The 21,209-nt window shown below is 38.4% G+C and overlaps 1 protein-coding gene across 8 annotated transcripts in view; it reads left to right on the top strand.

Moving 5' to 3' along the window:
* The window catches only part of lmo7 (LIM domain 7), a 198,804-nt gene extending 184,906 nt beyond the window's left edge, over positions 1 to 13,898 (top strand). For all 8 annotated transcript variants that reach the window (XM_008106882.2, XM_062975564.1, XM_062975563.1 and 5 more), the window contains 6 exons: positions 1,591 to 1,643; positions 2,124 to 2,343; positions 4,056 to 4,361; positions 6,953 to 7,061; positions 9,751 to 9,853; positions 13,136 to 13,898. In XM_008106882.2, coding sequence (XP_008105089.2) covers positions 1,591 to 1,643; positions 2,124 to 2,343; positions 4,056 to 4,361; positions 6,953 to 7,061; positions 9,751 to 9,853; positions 13,136 to 13,158 — 814 coding nt within the window. In that variant the 3' untranslated portion in view covers positions 13,159 to 13,898. The remainder of the gene's footprint in view (positions 1 to 1,590; positions 1,644 to 2,123; positions 2,344 to 4,055; positions 4,362 to 6,952; positions 7,062 to 9,750; positions 9,854 to 13,135) is intronic.
* Positions 13,899 to 21,209: the final 7,311 nt, after the last annotated feature.

Genomic DNA, 21,209 nt, shown 5'->3' with positions numbered 1-21,209 from the left:
ATTTGTTTTTCATTATTATTGTGTAGTGTTTTTTCAAAATGCTATTTTTCAATATAGTCATCCATGAAAGGTTGGTGGCTGAAGTATCTTCTCAGCTATTTTAACCATATCTCTATAGAATAAGCTTTCAATGAGGTTCAGAGTTATTTTTTTTTAAAGAATGAATAAGTGAATACTGCATATCCTGGAAGTTTATTATTAGATGTTTAAACAGAAGAGTACATTTTGAGACTTAAGACAGCATAGTAAGAAAGTTAATCACTAGCATTATTATGTTTTCTTCAGTCAGTACTATATTGCTATTATCATTGCTGTAGAATCAGAAGCCTCATTTGCTGGTTTGACTTTTACAGTTCATGTATTTGAATAAAATGTTCTCTCTAGGAATCCTGAGGTTCTCCGGTGTAACTTTATGGAAGTTGACCACATGTATCATGCTGGAAGACACGGAGATTCCTAGAAAAAACTTCTCTAGGCTTCTCTGGGTCCTCCAGTGTGATTCTATGGTCAGCTTCCAGTGTGAATTGACTATAAGGTTATATGGGAAGACTTACTTAGAGCAATTTTTTTATTCACAGTTTTTCACTTTAATTGGGGTTCTATGTTCCTGATCCCAGGAAATGTGGCAGACTGACTCTAATTACAACATTTTTTAAAATAGCTTGTTCACCCATGTGGTTGTGAAACCTAAGTGATGAAAAGCAAAAGTTGGCATGTAAACAAGCAGAGATATTAACATTGCCAAAATGCTTTGAATTTCTTTGTTCACATAGCTCTATTAATATATACTTCTTGGAAGAACTCATTTTAAGTCTTCCTCTTCCACATTTTTATTACATTTATCATTAACAATTCATATGTAATTATTCTGTAGTGAAAGAATGTCCAATTACCTTCCTGTTCATCATATCCATCTAGTGAAGACTGGCAAACCAGCTAGCTCTCATTTTCTAAGGCTATTCCAAAACAAAGTTTTTCAAGAATCCTTCTGATCGGGTTCCATCAGACCATCCTCTGGGATTCTTGTTAACTTTGCTAAGCTTAACCCTAATTTCTGATTGTGAAATGAAACAATATTATGTCCCAACAACATAAGTGAACCCTTAATCAAAAGGTATATGTATACTGTACCTTAGTTGTCAAAGAAGATTGAGAGGAAGGCATTCTGTCTTTTCTGAGATACCTCTGTTTTCATATAAATGTTAATTTATACCCAAAGAGATCCAATGTATTTTGAACAATGGACCACAACTTTGGAAGCCAGGGCTCAAAAACCTGATGGAAACCCACTGGGTCAGCTTAGTCAAGCCACACTCTCCCAGTCTCAGAAGATAGTGGCAACCCCATTCTGAACAAATTTTGTCAAGAAAACCTGTGTCTTGGGATCACCATAAGGCAGAAACAAAGCCACACAACAAAGAACCCACAAGTTGCCAATCGATGTTGAGTTCCAGATTCTATTTTGCCCAAATATGTGTAGAAGTTTTATTGTGCTGATGTACATGTAGGCTGTCCATCTCTGTGTATGTATTACTGACTCAATATTTTACAAGTTCTTTTAAATATGTGGAAATTTTCAATTATTTCTAGAAATAAATCCCGATCAACCACAGATCTAGATGATCATCATATCAATAGAAATGGTGAGTGCTCCAGTATGTAAATGTAATATTAGAATAGAACAAAGAGTTTAGTGAAGACTGTCATTCTGTATCACATATAATTGGGGATACTGGATTACTTTGCCACTAGCCATTCAGAAAGTTTGGAATATTGCAGACTTATCACCCTACTATTATCCTACTCTGCAGGTATACACAGAGGAAAGCTGTGATCTGTGTGAGTGGGCAGGGCTATATGTTGCATTATTAACCACCAGATCAAGTCATTTTCCTGAGAGATGAAGTTACTGAATGGGCCATAGCTAATTGCTTCCAATAATATCATCCACATACATTTCTAAATGCAGACACAATGCTTCACCTTATTTCTATTAATCATGACCAGTACTGTGGTGCATATAAAGAAATATGAATGGTAAAAGAGATGTTCAGTTTGCCTTTCACATCTTCAGTAAATGTGTGATTTCTGCACCTAAGATTTTTTGTTATTGTTCAAATTAGGTGTAAAGAGCAAATTTTCTGAGCAATCCTGGAATACTGGTGACTCCCACAAAAGGTCTCAGAAAGAACATGGTCTGTCACCAGCAGAGCAGGAAAGACAGCAGATTCTTCAGGAAATGAGAAAGAGGACACCCCTGCACACAGACAACAGCTGGATTAGGCAGCGCAGTTCCAGCATGCACAAAGAACCTGTTAGTCTATCTGGTGGTAAAATGAGGAGGTAATGAATACTTCAGAGCAAATCCACTTTATGTTGTCTCTTGAGCTTTATGACATTCAGGCCATTCTGGACATACAGTATTAATTTTAGGGGTTAATATGCTGATAGTATTTTATAATTTTTATTTTAAAAAATCCAAATATTGTGAGATATTACTGGAAATGGCAATAAACAGATCCTCATGTTTGAATTTTTAAAAATTTCACCAAGTTAAGTTATGAATGAATGTGTTTCTGGTTCTTCTGCCTATTTGAGATGAGTCCAAATAAGTTGTTGAGAAAAGGTTGGGTTTACCATTTCCATTAATGAGGTGGGCATGCATGCACACCTTGGCTGGGATTAAAAGAGCAACACCAAAGTGCTAGTGCATGCTCCTGAATTGCTATGTTGGAGTGTTTCACAAAGTTGATTTGTGAAACAGATCCAGTCACTGTGGGCATGTGGAACAAATAACAGCATGATTCTTATATATGTGGAAGGCAACTCATGTTGTGCTAGCGTGAAATGGAAAGGCTGCTCTTGTCATTTACTGATTGTGGAGACTGGTTTCTTCCATGAACTGTTCCGTTTTATAATTGTTGATGTGTCTTGCAAAGAACATGGCATTGTCAAATAGATAAGAAATTCCATTCAATCAGCTTCATGCTTACTCACAGTGCCAGCAAAATGCCTCTGAGAAAGGGTTAAAGATACCTGTCTTGTACATAAATGAAATCTTCCTGGTTCTAGTGTCAGTATTAATCACCCCACTATACTGGATCCCAGTATAACAGTTTGTATGCCATCAGTAGAGAAAGTTGTAATAAGGTCATTGAAATGATATTTCTATAGGATGTCTCTAAGCATTCTTATTGTGACTTACAATTACCAGTTACAAAACAGGTATGGGAAGATTACATTATTATTTGGTGAAAACAAAAAAAATAGCCTCAATGCATTTACTTTTTCAGAATTAGATTTATTTAAGAGCTTTCAAAATGTTTGGGCAAGTCCAAGGGGATGACCTTTTTTTCTTTGAACAGCAGACATTAAATCATATGAGCTGTTGAGTGTTGTGTGGTTTCCGAGTTGTATGGCTGTGTTGTAGCATCATTTTCAGCACACTCCAGTGATTCCGGCTGTGAAAGCCTTCAACAATACATATGAGCTGTTTTTGAAAATCCCTTCTACCAGAAAAATGCATGTTGACTATCCCTCATCCAAAATGTTTGGGATCAGAAGTCTTTTGGATTTCAGATTTTTGAATACCTGTACTTGCTTCTTGGGGATGGAACACAAGTCTAAATACAAAATCAATTTATGATTTATATACTTCTTATGTACACATAACATGAAGATAATTTTATGCAATATAATTAATGATTATGCACATAAAACAAAGTTTTATGCAAATATGTCACTATCTCAGCCACCTACGTGGACAACTTAGGATTTTGGAACGTTTTGGGTTTCAGGATGTAATTCCACATGTAATTTTGTGTGTGGTTCATTTTCAAAAAACTGAAGCCAAGCAGCTCTTTTAATGTATGGTATAAATTGTACAAGACATTAAAAAATGGATGATGTACACTTTTCTGTACTTTTTCATTTTAACAATATAAAAGACTAAATTTATGAAACAGTTTTTGCTACTGTTCATTGTTTATTTGGCTTTTCTTTTTTCTATGGTGTCTTTTGCTAAGATGTCCTTTGCTATCACATTTTTGTTCCAGAGGTGAGAGTTTAGATAATCTTGATTCTACAAAAACAACCTCATGGAGACCTCATTCTTGGATGGGCCAGTCTGCCTCTTCAACATCTTTATCATCTAGTCAAGATTTTGGTCGCAATGTGCCTCCTGTGGTGTCCACTTCAAATCGTGCCTACATGCGCACCCCCGCTTCCAGTCTGCCATCTCCTGCCACCAGTTCTATGAAAAGCTCATCCTTGCCTCATATTACCCCTTCTGCACCATCTCCTGTTCCCCATGCTCAGTCATCGACTTCAGGTTCTCAGTCTGGAACACAACAACGCAACAGGTATGATACGTGTCTGCTGAAAACCGCGGGTAGCATAATTGTTTGTTTTGTCTTGTCACTTTAAGTTATGATACAGAGAAACACAAGTAGGATGTTATATTTTCCACACAGAAAAGAAATACAGCTATTTGTTCAAACTTTAGAAAACCAGTATGGATTTGTCATAATAGCACAGAGTGTGTGTTTCCCATCTATGGTATCTGTTTCTTTTCAGATATTTTGTCAGATAAAAGCTTTCATCAAGTCCAGTGAGAATGGCTAATAGTCAAGGGTGATAAGTAAAATTCAGTGATTGCTCTTCCATTGACAGAAAGTTGAAATGATCTATTATTCAGAAGGCCCTGGACAGAATAGCAGATCTTTATTGGGGCTATCTAAGGATGGTACAATCTATAGCAGGCCTGTACAACCTGTGGCCTTCCAGGTGTTTGGGCGTCCAACTCCCCTAAACCCTAGCCAGGTTGATCATTGATCAGGAATTCTGGGAGCAGAAATCCAAAACACCTGGAGGGCTACAGGTTTAAGATGCCTGATGTAGAGAGTTAGAAAGGCTTTCTAACAGAGGTTGAACATCACTAATCCAGAAATCTAAAAGAACCATCTTTCATAACAAGGTAGGAGAGGAAGCGTTGTAATGACAGGCAGCTTGAAGCAGTTTAGATGAGAAAGAGACCCCTCCTCACACACCTCCCATATGCCCTATTTTGTTTTTCCAGCTTCTTTCACCCTCTGGTTGGTGCCCTCTACTTCCCCCAGGCAGATGGGCATGTGCAACATGAACGCCTTAAAGCAATTTAAAAACATTCAAACTGTTCTAGTGCTTTGCCAGTGGTAAATCCATTATTTTATTTGCTTAATATACAGAATAGCTGGTCAAAAATATTTATTTTATTTAATTCATTTACATAATTTCGATCCCATCTTTTTCCCCATAGGGACTCAGGGCAGCTAACAATAACACGACACACCACCCAATAAATTTTAAAAACAAGGCAAATACAAAAATCTGTTAAATATTTGTGTCATGAATACAAGTTAAAATACAATTAAGTTACAAATAAAATACAAATAAATTTTCACTTAAAAACTAAACATCCCTCCAAAACCCCACCCTTAATATCTCCAGCCTTATTTAGAGGTTTTCAGATACACATCTAGTATTTATGGTTTTAAAAACATTTCATTAGTGTAGTATTTGTTTGTTTGTTGTAGCTCTTTTATATTTTAACATAGCATAAGATTTATCCCAGTAAATATCAGTTAAAATTAATAAAGGCGTATTATTAAGTAGGTTATTGGTTGAGTTCAGATTCTGAGTTATACTTTAACATGGGGTGGGGAGCATACAACTGACTTATGACATTATGCATTTGTGCTACTTTATTCATTCTGCTTCTACAAATGGAAGGGAAAACATCAGTCTTAAGCAGTATTTAATGCTAGACATAAATGCAAATAGCAAGTAAAAGCAAAGCATATCTTTTTGAGCCTTCCTTATTCCAGTTGTTGAACACTGATCAATATGTATCCTTTTATGTAAGTACAGTAGAGTCTCACTTATCCAAGCCTCACTTATCCAAGCTTCTGGATAATCCAAGCCATTTTTGTAGTCAGTGTTTTCAATATATCGTGATATTTTGGTGCTAAATTCGTAAATACAGTAATTACAACATAACATTACTGCGTATTGAACTACATTTTCTGTCAAATTTGTTGTATAACACGAAGTTTTGGTGCTTCATTTGTAAAATCATAACCTAATTTGAGGTTTAATAGGCTTTTCCTTAATCCCTCCTTATTATCCAAGATATTCGCTTATCCAAGCTTCTGTCAGCCCGTTTAGCATGGATAAGTGAGACTCTACTGTAATATTTTCTAAGAACAGTCTTAACATATGTAAATGAACAAAGACATATTTCTCTTACTGCTTCATAATTCTGGTTTCAGTCTGTCTAATTTAAGAGAACACCATTATGACACTAGGTCAGGCAACATGGTGTATATCTTGTCACTTGTTAACAAAAAAAGATTTTGGATTTGCATGAAAGAAGAATATGAGACTTGCAGGGCACTCCCAGTTTCCAAATTATTGGCAATCAGCAACATGATGTCTGGGCTTGGCAAGAGTATTATCCATAGAAGTTTCATATGGCATGACTTCAAAGTTTTACATATCTGCCAAATGTCATGGTGCCTAAAAAGATGCAGCTGTTGGGGTTTGGATAGGATCTTTGTAATATGCATCTTTGTAATACGCATTAATAAGCATTTACCACAGATAAAGAATGAGATATGTGCTTAAACCATATGTTACCATTTTCTAAATTTAGTAATGTTTTTGACCATTAAACAATTTATAATAGGATGATATTGCTGAAGAGGTAACTTTAAATATTCTGTTGAATCTCTAAAATGGTTTCGTTTCCCTCCTTTCTAGATGTTAATTTCCATTGTAGGACAGTAACACTCTGATTTCTTCTAGCAACCATGGACATGGGTTCTTTGCTTACTCCATCACAGTGCTTTCTTTTCAGTTATCTTTTTGTTTTCTCAAAATCTGCTTCTCAGCCACTTTCTTGTTCTATATTTAGGTCGGTCAGTGGAAAGCGAACGTGTTCATACTGTAGAAACGTTCTCGGCAAAGGAGCCGCCATGATCATCGAATCTCTTGGTCTTTGCTATCATTTGCATTGTTTTAAGGTGAGAGGTGGGCAAAACGCCCTGGAGAAGCAGGAGCTTTGCACTGCAATTTGCATGGCAACTTGAATGACACCTAGTTATGGACTTTGCTACTTAGCTATGAGTTATATATGTAAACAAATGCAGTAGTTTTGTCCACTGATTGCTTTAGTGAGATGTTGAAATTGTTAGCTCTTGGTAGATTGATCTTTAATATTTCACACACACATCGGTGTTCTCATGTAATTTTGCACAGAGCAGAATTAGCATTTGCCAAATGAAGAGCCAAACTAGTTTGAATGCTTCTTCAATGCTTCTTTGTATTCACATATAATCAGGATAGTTAGCAGAGAGAGGAAGTAATAATACTTTCCTACTTCTGACTTACAAATCCAAAGGAAATCCAAAGATAGCTGGCACAAGGGCAAGGGCTTTTCAGTAATAACATCCAGAAACTCCCTCTCTGGCAAGACTTGATAGGCTTGCTGATTTATGGCCTTCAAGAATTAGACAAGCAAATATATTTTATTCAATTGAGCCTACAAGATAAAGCGGATTTTCTGCAGCTTTATTTTTTTTTAAAAAACATTTCTATGGCTTCAGTATTATGCTACTTTATTTTGATGTGTTCTATTAGATTGAAATTTGTATTAATATATATTTAAGGTCTTTTGAAAGCCTTGTTGAAAATGCTGCTGTTGAATGTCAGGTCAGTAAATGGAAAAACAGATCCTGGATGAGCATGCTGGCCTGGCTTGTACCACAGAGACCTGGCTGGATGAAGCTGGGGGGTTCATCTATCTCAGCTCTGCCCGCCAGGATTCTCTGTGCAGCAGCAAGCAAGGCCGGGGAGCGGGGAGGTGATTCCACCCCCTGACCACATTCCCCATCCTGCAGTCAACAGCGTGCAAGTGTAGTTACCTAAAGGTGGGTGACCAGGACAGAATAGGAATTCTGTTGGTGTACCGCACACTCTGCTACTCAACAGTCTCCCTTCCTGAGCTAGCCATGGTGGTCTTGGGGTTGGCATTGAAATCTCAATGGCTAATAGTGCTGGGAGACTTCCATGCTGAGACTGCCCTGTTGGGAGTGGCTCAGGAATTCATAGCCTCCATGAAAATCATGAGACTTCCAAGTGGTGTCTTGCCTTACCCATGCTTCTGGACACACTTTGGACTTTGTTTTCTGTGCAGGATGGGATGATGGTGATGGTGGTGTGGAGGAACTGGTCACAGTTCCATTGTCATGGACAGATCACTATCTGGTCAGGTTTAGACTTGCTGGGACTTCAAACCTCTGCAGGGGTGGGGGACTGATTAAGATTGTCCACCCAGGAGGCTTATGAATCCAAATGGATTCCTGATGGCGCTTGGGGATTTTCCTGTCACTTCAGCAGGCAATTTTGTCGAAGCTCTGGCTGACCTCTGAAATGGGGAAATGGCCAGGGCGATGGACACAATCGCTCCTGAATACCCCTCTCATGGAACAGAGCCAAAACAGCCCCTTGGTTTTCCAAGGAGTTGGCAGTGATGAAGCAAGTGAGACGGAGGCTAAAACAACATTGGCGAAGAACTTGAAGTGAATCTGATTGAGCATGAGCTAGAGCATATTTGAAATCCTATTTCATGGCAATGGGAGCAGCAGAGAAATCATTCATTGCTGCCACCATTGAATCTTCAAAGAACTGCCCAGCTGAGCTATTTTCGAGTGGTCAGAGGGCTATTACATACTGGTCCTCAAGGAGAAATCCCTGACCATTTAGCAGCCTGCTGTGAAGAATTTGCATGTCATTTTGCAGATAAAGTCACTCAGATCCGTTTCAACTTGGAAGCTGTTATTGATACAAGATTGTTTTAATATTAATGTTGTTTAATACTGTTTTAATTTTTGTATATTTTAAGTTGTATTGAAATGCTTTTAGCTGTGAGCCGCTTTGAGAGAAAAAGCGGGATATAAATTAGCATAATAATAATGTTGTTGGACTAAAACTCAAATTTTAAAGAAGCATTCACACACTTTTGTAACAATTGTGTAGCATTAAATGCTTTAATCAGCAGGCATCTCACTAAAATGATTTTAAGAAAATGGGTTTTATATATTCTGTAATAGTGCAAACATGTGTACAACTATAGTAAAAATGTGTATAATTGTAGCCTAAACACTCTTTTGAAGGCTGCAAAATGTGCATCTTAAAAAAAAATTGAATGGGATGACCCTAGGAGACGAGAATTATTTTGAAAAAGTTTACAGAGTAGGAAACTAATTCAAGTGAAGTGCAGAACAAATCTCTATTCACTTGGGGAGGAAAAAACCCTTGACATTGCAAAGTGGCTTCAGCAACTAATGCTTAAAACCTAGTGTGGGTTTACTTGTAAATGCAGGTGTAATTGCTCAATCACACATACACAGCTCAGCAGGGAAAGGCAGCACAGTTGTGCCCACAACCTGCATGTGACCCATCAAAACTGCATTGTGCCAAATCTTTTGACTTTTGTGCCATATAAAATCTATTTTGTTTCAGAAAGCAAGGCTGATCCATGGACCATTCATTTTCTCTGATTAGGTTTTGCAGCTCTTTAGACAATTTGCTTTATAGCAATATAATCTCTACAGGAAAAGCGCATATTTGTTCAAGTGGACCAGTGGTACAAATTTCAAATTCTGTTGATCACTACCATAATAGCTAACTATATTTCTCCCTCCTGTGTAGTGCGTTGCATGCGAATGTGACCTTGGCGGCTCACAGGCTGGAACAGAAGTCCGTATCCGAAACAGCGAGCTCTTTTGCAATGACTGCTATCTCAGATTTAAAAGTAAGACGTTTATTTTACAAGATGTCATTTCTTCAGTGGTGATAATGACCCAGCAAATACATTTCCTGCTGGCAGATGTTTTTAAAACGACCAGTTCCTCATATGTAAAATTGAAATATATTGCTTTATTTTTATTCTGACAATTTCTGAACTTCCTGAAAGATTTTTTCCTCTGGAATTGGTGGGAGTCTGCTTCTTTTAAAATTTCTGAGTCCCGCTTAGGGACAAAATGCAGCATATAAATGAAATACAATAGACTCTCAATTGCTATCCATGGGTATTGGTAGGTGCTGAATAAATGTAGTTTCTTGTTGCCTGAGAGTTTCTGTTTTAATAGCCCAAATATAGGGTGTGGACAATTTCAACAGAAAGGAGGAAACCTGAAAATGAACAAAATCTAGCTACCAGTATGAAAAACCCTAAAATCAGGACAATAAATAAAGAGCAACACTCTGAAAACAGGGGAACTCCAGACATGAAACAACCAAGGCCAGCTAACACCTTCCAACAAGGGATTCCTCCAGGCAGGAATCAGCCAGGCCTTGAAGCTGCAAGGATTTTCAATGCTAATCAAGGTGATTAATTGCAACATTCACACTTGTCTCCAACAGACAGGAGTTCTTTCGCCCACCCTGGACCTTCCATAGATTTATCAGCCTCTCTTGCCTAGTTTCCAATATACCTCACAACCTCTGAGGATGACTGCCATAGATATGGGCAAAACGTCAGGAGAGAATGCTTCTGGAACATGGCCATACAGCCCAGAAAATTCACAGCAATCTAGTGATTCCAGCCATGAAAGCCTTTAGCAACACTGAAAATTACTTTTCATAGTTTTAAGGACTTAATCTATACAGAATCAGTGGGCTGACTTACTTTCTACTCTGTTGGAAATCCAGACAGCTGGATACTCATTTCTTCTGATGTTCTTATTTTGTGTTTTGCTATATTTATATTTGCAAGACTTTCGTCCAAATTTCAGGTGGTGACCATAAACTGTAATATTAGCATATAGAAGACTTTTCAGTTTGAGACTGCTGAAGTTTAGTATTTATATTAATACAGTAGAGTCTCACTTATCCAAGCTAAACGGGCCGGCAGAACCTTGGATAAACGAATATCTTGGATAATAAGGAGGGATTAAGGAAAAGCCTATTAAACATCAAATTAGGTTATGATTTTACAAATTAAGCACCAAAACATCATGTTATACAACAAATTTGACAGAAAAAGTAGTTCAACACGCAGTAATGTTATGTTGTAATTACTGTATTTATGAATTTAGCACCAAAATATCACAATATATTGAAAACATTGACTACAAAAATGCCTTGGATAATCCAGAACCTTGGATAAGTGAGTCTTGGATAAGTGAGACTCTACTGTATTTGTAAACTGTTTTTCCCGTCCACCGCTTGCATGATCTCAGTAAAACAATGCATTCACATTAAAGAGAAGGGAAGGAAATAGTGGTGCTTGTTTGTACTTCCTGTATAGTAAGCCCTCCTTATCCACAGATTCTGTATTCAATGATTAATTATCCACGGCTTGAAAATTAAGAATTTAGCATTAATAAAGATTTCATTTAGGTTACTTGTTCGGTCAGCTGGTACAGTACTGAAAATTATTTCCTTCTGAAAAGCCTTCTGAAAAGCAGCTTTATGAGGACAAGTTTAATTTACCTGTGGAATTTTTAATGGTTGCTTCCTCGTTTTCAAATTTGGATGAACTGTACTAATAGCTGTACTTTTTCTTTTACCACTACCTGGTGTCTTCACTCAGAAATCTTGGTGTGGAACATAGATTCACTTTTATAAAACCACTAGGTGGCATCTGTAGTTTTCGAGCAAGATGTCAAACTAGTTTTCATTGAGGGCCACATCAACCTTATGGTTGTCTTCAAAGGGCCATTAAATCCATGGCTGGTGATTCCATTGATATAGAGGGTCCACTATAGGCAGTTGATACGTTACAAATTTACATACCACTCATAGTTAAGAACAGGGGTGAGACAACAGGGAGTGAGTGAAATCTACCCCTTGGAAGGGAAATTCACTCCTGACAGCATTACCATGGGGGAAAGGTGCTGCTATGTATTGCAGTATTGCACTAATAGGCAAACAAGCTGAGTTCTGAAGGGGGCTCCTTAAGATTGTCTGCATACACAAGATTTAAATCACTCATCTTAAGCCTTTATGGATTTAAAAAGTGACCGGTAGCTCTGACGTGCCTGCCCACCTTTGCCTGGACTTTTCATGTAACTACTTTCATTTCAGTATAAAAGAGAGAGAAAGGAAGAGAGACATTTGTAATGTACCTGAGCACCTTTTTTTGGCAAAATTTTGTTTGAGAATGCCTTTGGACTTGGACCAGCTGCTTTAGAAATTCTCACACCTTTATCTTCCCTCTCATTAGTCTTGTTACAATCTTTTAAGGGCTAGGTGTTTTGTATTGGTTTTCTAATATTCAAACTAGGTATGATTTCAATAATCTTAATGTAGTTAATTCACAGATTCTTAGTGTAAATCAAGGAATGGGATGGGAGAGTTCCATCATATATTAAAAAGGTAAAGGTTTTCCCCTGACGTTAAGTCCAGTCATGTCTTACTCTGCGGGTTGGTGCTCATCTCCATTTCTAAGCCGAAGAGCCGGCGTTGTCCGTAGACAAGGTCATGTGGCTGGCATGACTGCATGGAATGCCGTTACCTTCCCGCCGGAGCGGTACCTATTGATCTACTCACATTGGCATGTTTTCAAAATGCTAGGTTGGCAGGAGCTGGAGCTAACAGTGGCTGCTCACGCTGCTCCCGGGGTTTGAACCTGGGACTTTTTGGTCTCCAGCTCAGTTCCATCATATATAAAAGCTACTATTTATGTTAGGAATAAAGCCTCCACTAGTTTAGCCATGCTTTGTAGTAGTTTTAGGCAGCTGCTAATTTCATGTGGTTAGATCATCACTCAGTGTTACAGCCCAAGCCTTTTTCTTTGTCCATTGCTTAGTTTCCTGCCTACCCAGAATTAAGCTGCTGTTACAACAGTTTTGTGAAATTGGAATGATTGCAATTTTAAACCAACCCACTTGTTCATGAATGTATGGAGCCATTCTAGTATGAGTATTATAAAATAATATTATGAGGTTTCTAATGTGCAATTTTACTGTTTTTAATTAGGAGAAAATTATATAAATAATCCAACATACCTATATACCCCCTCTAAAGTTTACTAAAGTGAGTTTTCCCCCTGCATCCTTTAACTAATTCTTTTCTTCTTCCATTTCAACAGCCGAGCACCCAACCATTATGTGATTCAAGCCCAAACATGAAACCACTGCTACAGATAGAGGAGGAAGCTGCTGCTGTAGATCTATAAATACATACTGTGTGTGGTTTTTAAATATGTTTTCCTGTTTAGAATATGTAGAAGATCCTATGTATCCTTCATTAAACTTATTTTGTGCTATTTATGAGAACGTAATCACCATAAGAAACTCTTCAGGATTAAAGATACAAAATGCCTAAGTTCCATGAACAACCCTCATCCTTTTACATAACAGGAATGGAAACATTTAAGTGGTAATCTCAGAATGTTGGAGCTGATGAAAAACAAGCTTTAATTTTCCAGTTATATATTAAGATGCTATTTTTAATGCTGTTAAATGAGCATCATTGTGATAATACGAATTTGTAACCGCAATTTCTATTTTTGATGTATATGCTATAGAGTTCAGCAGAATATTATGAAAATGGCATCAAAAGGCACAGAGGTGGTTGCTGTCTATATTTCTATTTCCAGGTTTAAGTAACATTATCCCTTTAAAACTAAAATGTCAATTTCATTCTGTTTGCTTGGGGTTCAGTATTTCATTGTACTTTAATACTTTAAATCCAATGGGGGAAATTATTTGTGAAGCATTTTTTTTTTGGTTCTATGTTTGGAAAATGTAACTTACTTGCACCTCAAACGCGGTAATAAGACTGAAGATTTCCCCCCTTCATGTTGACTTATTTTGTATTTGTAAATAAAGTTGCTGATGCTGCACTCAAAAGGTTTTGCATCTGTACATTTTCTGAGTCAAGATAATTTGAATATGTGATTTCATTGTAAGAAATAATTTGAAGATTTGTACGTGTCTTAATGCTGCTTTCACAATGTAAGAAAATACTGTATCATAGCCTTTGTATTATATCAGTCAGTATGAAAAATACTGAATATAAGAGCATGCTACCTCCTTTCCAGAGGAGCCAAATTCCCTGAACTAAATTCCCTATGAGATTTGGGAGGGATGACATTACAGTAGAGTAATGTACATGTACAGTAGAGTCTCACTTATCCAAGCTAAACGGGCCGGCAGAAGCTTGGATAAGCGAATATCTTGGATAATAAGGAGAGATTAAGGAAAACCCTATTAAACATCAAATTAGGTTATGATTTTACAAATTAAGCACCAAAACATCATGTTTTACAACAAATTTGACAGAAAAAGCAGTTCAATACGCAGTAATGTTATGTTGTAATTACTGTATTTACTAATTTAGCACAAAAATATCACGATATATTGAAAACATTGACTACAAAAATGGCTTGGATAATCCAGAAACTTGGATAAGCAAGGCTTGGATAAGTGAGACTCTACTGTAATTGTGTGTCAACGAAAGCCAATTGTTTTCCTCACCATTCTCAAAAGGAGTGTTTGAAATGAGTGCCATATTGGGTTTTGTGTTTTTCACTAAGAACGCTGATATTTTGATCTTCATCTAATTAAATATTTTAATTTTCTATTGTATAAAAAACTTTCTGGTTAGATCAATCTGTTGGGTAAATAATTATGTTTTATTTATAATTGCTATCATGGAAAGCTTGTGCCTTAATTTTTCTGATTCTTTCTATTTTATAGCTGTTGTTATTTGCTCCCTTAGGTTTGCTATGTTTTGTGTAGTATGCATATACTAGGGAAAATAGTGCTGCCAATATGGTACCTCTGAAACTTCAATAGTGCTGGCATTGTCTACGATTTATGATAGTTATGCATTCCCCAAGTTTCCAGAAAGTAGAAAATGTAATAAGGGTAGCAACTATTTTAAACTTCATAAAAAAGGAAGAACTACTACTGCCCTGGCCTCGGAGAGACAGAAGAGGCAAGCACAAGTTCTATCATGATCAGAAGCTGCTGAAAAGCCTCCCTTCAACTGCCACTGGCCTCATAGGGATTGAAGAAGATGTAGGCGTAGCTCCATCATGCTTAGGTCCAGAAGTAGATGGAAGGTCCCTTCCCTCCAACTCAAATGCTCCTGCTCTGCTCTCAGAGTGAGACCAGAAGAAGCAGGGATATATCTCTCATGTCTAGGCTCAGAAGCTGCTAGGCTCAGAAGCTGCTGCTCCATTCATCCCAACTGCCACTGCCCTGGCCTTAGAGAGAAAGAAGAAGGTACAAGCATAGCTCCATCATGCCTAGGCCCAGAAGCAGATGGAAGATCCTCCATTAAACTTGGCTGCCTCTGCCCTGGCCTTGGAATGAGACAAGAAGCAGCAGGGACAGCACTATCATGTCTAGGTCCAGAAGCAGATGAAAGGCCTCCTCTGCAACCCAACTCCTGCCCTAACCTCAGAGGAAGAGAAGTGCTGGCAGTATCCTCCATTGGCATTTCCTTTTTCTAGTGTATTGGGTATTATTTATAAGAATTTATAAGTTGCTTGAAGACCCTTTGTGGCAGAAGGGTGGAAAATAAATACTCTAAACGAACAAATCTGGATAATGCATTATAAGGAACCTTGGGAACTTTGCATGGAAGAGGCCAGGTGCTTCCAGGCTGCTTCCCTTGCACCTTCCTGAAAAATGTCTTCCCAATAATGCCCATGTTATCTTCTGTGCCTATGTTATTTTTGGCCCATTCCCATCTACTCCTGTCTCTTGCTTATGGCACCTGTTTCTTCCAATTGTCCAATAATTTGTACTGCCTTAAGGAAATCCACCAGAGATCTAGACCACAAAACGTACAGAAGTCCATGTTAAAATAGAATTGATCTCTGCATAATATTAGAACAGTTAAAATATACACCTAAAAATAATAAAACATATCTTTAAAAGTTCAATTAAAACTAATGCAGCACCACCTAAAGCCTTTTATTTTAAAGCCTTCAATTATAAATCCTTTCAGAAAGCAAATAGGGAGCCATCCCGGGAAAAGAGTTCCAGAGCAGAGGGGAGGCTACTGTCAAGGCCCCCTCCTGTGTTCTAATGGGCTGGAAGAGGTTTACAATCCGGATGACTCTGTTGGAAGGACTGAAGATTGAGAGGAGGTGGATTGGGAAGTAGAGGACTAGGGCGGGAAGGTTGATGGGATGAAAAGGTGTTTGAAATCTGGCAATGGCATCTGAGTGGTTTTATTTCTGGGTGGGTGGTGGGTGATAGTTACAACATTTGTGTTTTTTCCCCACTTTCACTGGAGTCCTGCAACCCTAACCCCTGCAGTAGATGTGGAGGACGGGCTGTATTTCAAAATGTTTTCCATGGGCCCTTCCACACAACCATATGACCCAAAATATCAAGGCAGAAAATCCCACAATATCTGCTTTGAACTGGGTTATCTGAGTTCACACTGCCATACATTCCAGTTCAAAGCAGAAAATGTGGTATTTTATTCAGCTGTGTGGAAGGGGCCATGTCTGTGCCAATTTGAAAAGTAAGCCGTGGCATTTTAATAGCAAAACAAATATACTTTTAGACACAAGATGGCAGCATTTGACTTGGAGAGCTAGGACAGCCCTGTTCAGTCTATTGTGATAAATATTAAGTCTAGTTGTGTCAGACTCTGCGGGTTGGTGCTCATCTCCATTTCTAAACCAAAGAGCCGGTGTTGTCCATAGATGCCTCCAAGATCATGTGGCCGGCATGACTGCATGGAGCGCCATTACCTTTCCTCTGAAGCGATACCTATTGGTCTACTCATATTTGCATCTTTTCGAACTGCTTGCGTGGCAGAAGCTGAGGCTAACAGCAGGAGCTCACCCCATTCCCTGGTTTCGAACCGCCGACCTTTTGGTCAGCAAATTCAGCAGCTCGGTGGTTTAACCCACTGTGTCACCGAAGGCCCAGCTATTGTGATAGCCTGACCTTTTCTGGTTATCCCAAACATTAGCAATTATTATTAGTACCATTATGATTGGCTCTTTTGGGGATGAGGAAAGATTCCATAATACAAAAAGGTTTAGATCAATTGCATGAGTGCAATTTATGTGTCAACTTGAGTCTGAAGTTATGTCAGCCAATACTGCAATCGTCACATCAAATGTTACTTGCCACCAACAAAATCGTGAAATGAAAATTTTCTGACTTGGATAGCAACACAGGAAAATCATTTGCCTTTGCACTATGTCACATTTTTAAAATAAGGGTTTCTGTCAGCATAAACAAATAACAATGCTAAACAATGGCATTTTGTTTTTTCTTGAGCTGGCATTGTGATGCACTGATATTAGAGGAAGTGCTCTCTAGTGCCAAGATATCGAAGAGCCCTCTTTTTCTGAGGACCCTTAAAACACTATTCCATTTGCAGTACAAGTGCCTGCCTGCTTTTGAGCTTTCCAAACATTAGCCTTACTCCAGATTTCCTGAACCATTGAAAGAGTTGTGAGCAGGCAAGTGCACATACCTTACTTATGTGGGCCCCTCTTAACATTTACTCCTCTACTTTATATGTTTAGCTACTTGACTTCTGTTGGTTGAATGATCCTGAAAAACATAACTTTTGATGCAGATTGAACAGCTTAGGGGGCTGGGTATGTTTATCTTGGAGAGGAGAAAGTTGAGAGATGACATTGTCAGAATAACAGCTATGTTTAAATATTTGTAAGGATGTCACATTGGGGAGGGGGCAAGCTTTTTTGATGCTGACCCAGAGATTAGACGGGACAATGGATTCAAACTGTTGGAAAAGAGATTTCACCTAAGAACTTCATGACAGTAAGACCTGTTCAGCTGCCTTGGAGTGTGTGGTTTCCTTCCTGGAGGTTTTAAAGAAGAGGCTGGATGGCCATCTGCTGTGGGTACTTTGGGTCTATGTATGTTCTTATATGGCAGGAGGTTGGACTGGATGGCCCTTGAGGTCTCTTTGAACAATGATTCTATGAATATCCCCCTCTGTTATACGTCACTTTGAGCCTCAAGCTGGGAAACAGGCAAGATAATGCAAGTAGTATTACTAGCAGTAGTATTGGTAGTGATGATGATTTAGACAAATTCCTAGACCTGCTACCACTGTTCCCCAAATATAAATTTCTCAGAGAACTGGGGGCATTCATCGTCATTTATAAAGCCAAGCTGCAATCATTGACGTGTGTACCATGGGACTATTTGGAAAAGATAAGTAAACCCAAGTAAATATACTAGTTTTGCCCAACCAACGTTTTATGTTCAGCATAGATGTAAATAATGGCTTATATTTATATAGGATAGTCTTAATAGGTGAGCTAGGCATATGAATCCTAAATAATTGATTGACAAACTACTGATTAGGGTACTTCTTATCTTGTGAAGTTGTTGCCTCAAATGTGAATTCATATGTGGAGTTAAGACTTTGTATTCTTGTTTGTATCTAAGCCTGATCCTTTTCCCTTTAATGTTTCAGAATATGAGGCAAATCATTAATTATTACTGTAGAACAACAAAAAATCCTTCTCAATATATCTTTACTTCTTGTGGGATCATTCATGGCCTCAAGAACAAACATGTTTTTATACACCTCCAATTTTTTTTTCGTGTCAGGAGCAACCTGAATTGCTTCTGGTGTAAGAGAATTGGCCATCTGCAAGGACGTTGCCCAGGGGACGCCTGGATGTTCTGATGTTTTTACCATCCTTGTGGGAGGCTTCTCTCATGTCCCCGCATGGAGCTGGAGCTGATAGAGGGAGCTCATCCACGCTCTCCCCGGGTGGGATTCGAACCTGGCAGCCTTTAGGTCAGCAACCCAACCTTCAAGTCACAAGGCTTTAATCCACTAGGCCATGGGGGCTCCTCATACACAAATTAAAAAAATCTCAAATGTTAGTAGTACTACAGAACGGTTTTTTTAATACACAAATAAAACCAGTTCTGTAGTACTACTTACGTCTGAGATTTCATCAATGGCCCATGAAAAGAAAGTAATTTGGAAGTCATTTCTCTGAGATGGTATTGCAACAGGGGCAAGCTAACATTTTGTAAACAATTTTACAACCTGATTGAATGGATTCTGCCATAGTTAATAACTTGTTTTGTCTATTGAACATCATTGTAGGAATGTAAGGTTTTTGTTATTACTGTTTTGCAATAGGGTAGCTAACAATAGTTGACATGCATAATGCTGTCTTGATCTGCATCCCATTTTTTGTTTAAAAAAAAACCCTTCTGCTATGCAGCTGGATTCCTCCTTGGGAACTGTGTTTTGTCTATGTGTGCTTGGCCTTGACATTTTGGTGACTGAAGTAAACAATGCAATAAAGCTTGAGCTGGGAAAGAATGGGAATCAGGTGTTAGAGGGAAATAAGTGCTTTTGGGCTGCTGGGAATCTCTGCAATCACACCATATGTTCAGTGAAGCATAAACTATATTGGTATAAACTAGGTAATATAATTTGGCTTAGAGATATTCCCCACATCTCTATTTCTTAGGCAGGAGTCAACATTTCTCAGTTGATGACTACATGGAACCAATCAGACTGTGTTTGCGTCCCCTCACAATAGTTGGAAGGAGTATGGAAAGTATTAGGATCCTGCTCTGTCCCTGGAAACATTCTTAGAAGAGAATTCTCACCAACTGCCCTCCATCTTGAGGCAATTGGGGTGTCTAAATTTCCACTATTTAGGTGTGTGGCACAACAAGAATTTTCGAAATCTAAGTGGAAAAAAAATCTGAATTCCAGAGTAAGGGGAAATAGCCACATTGTAAACCCACAACAGCCCTGTATAGGTACAAGCCCTATCTATCCTGATATGACACCCGGTAATGTTTTGAGTCTCATAAAAGGAAGCCCTTCTCTGGGTCTGAACCAAGTTTGGGGTGGGGAGGAGGTCCCGATGGTTGAAGGACATGGACAGAGGTGTGAAGTTAGATCTGGACTAACCATTAAGCCAAATGAGCACATGCTTAGGGCATCAAGGGAAGGGGGGCAGTACAGAAATCTTTCATTGCATGATTTATCATGGACCATATGGCACAAATCTGCAAATGGTGCAGCTAAACCAGGTTCCACAAAAAAGGTTCCAACAATAAAAACTTTTGCATTTAAGGAAATACAAATAAAATAGAATCATATAAACATAAACATAATTTTATATCTTATTGTAAGTTTTGTTTCATTTAGAAAAATAAAATTTTATTTTATGGTTTATTATTATTTTGAACTAGGAATATGTGAGGGCACCAAAATCTTATAAACTTACTCCACATACACACTACATGATTGCTACCTTTGGAAGCAATCATACTTGGCATGTGTGATCATCCATTATGATATGTGTGTGTGTGTAGATATACATATGTGTGTGTATCTCTTTCGATATGTACATATTTATTTATTTACAGTATTTATATTCTGCCCTTCTCACCCCGAAGGGGACTCAGGGGGGATCACATTGTACACATATAAGGTAAACATTCAATGCCATATAACATAGAACAGAGACAGACAGATGCAAAGGCAATTTAAACCTTCTCCAGCTTCCAGCTTCCTGAGGGTATGCTTGATTCCGGCCACAGGGGGAGCAGCTGCTTTATCATCCACTGTGACGGCAACTTCCTCATTCCAACGGCAGCTGGATGATTTTTATGGTGTCATAAGTTAGCCTCCCCACATATAAGTGGTACCTAAATTTCCTACTTGATAGATGCAACTATCTTTCGGGTTGCTTAGGTCAGCAACAAGCAGGGGCTATATTTTATTTTTAATTGTCGGGTGCTCACCCTGACACGGGCTGGCCTCGAACTCATGACCTCTTGCTCAGAGTGATTTATTGCAGCTGGCTGCTAACCAGTCAGCGCCACAGCCCAGCCCCACGTTTGCAGAGGTAGCAATTGTGTGTGTGTGTTTGGAATAGGATTGCAACTTTTACGTTTCCGACAAGGTTCCTGAGGCTTGAAAAGACACGGAAAAGGCAGAAACTGGGAAGAGAAGCTCCCACATCCTCCAGCCAAGAGACTGATTCATTGAGAAGAGAACATCACGCACAAAATGAGCCTTGACATTTGGGATTGGAAGTCCTTTGCAGGAGAAATGGCATCTATGAAAGACCATTTGAAACCATCGCTCCTCTGTTTTGAGGATAGCTGGGAATGCTTGGGAAGCAGGGTTTTAATTAGGATAAAGAGCAGTCTGGGTATTGT

The sequence above is a fragment of the Anolis carolinensis genome, chromosome 3 (assembly GCF_035594765.1).
Source record: "Anolis carolinensis isolate JA03-04 chromosome 3, rAnoCar3.1.pri, whole genome shotgun sequence".
Lineage (NCBI taxonomy): Eukaryota > Metazoa > Chordata > Lepidosauria > Squamata > Dactyloidae > Anolis > Anolis carolinensis.
Note: the sequence above shows the minus strand (reverse complement) of the source record. Positions and strands in the feature narration are given on the sequence as shown.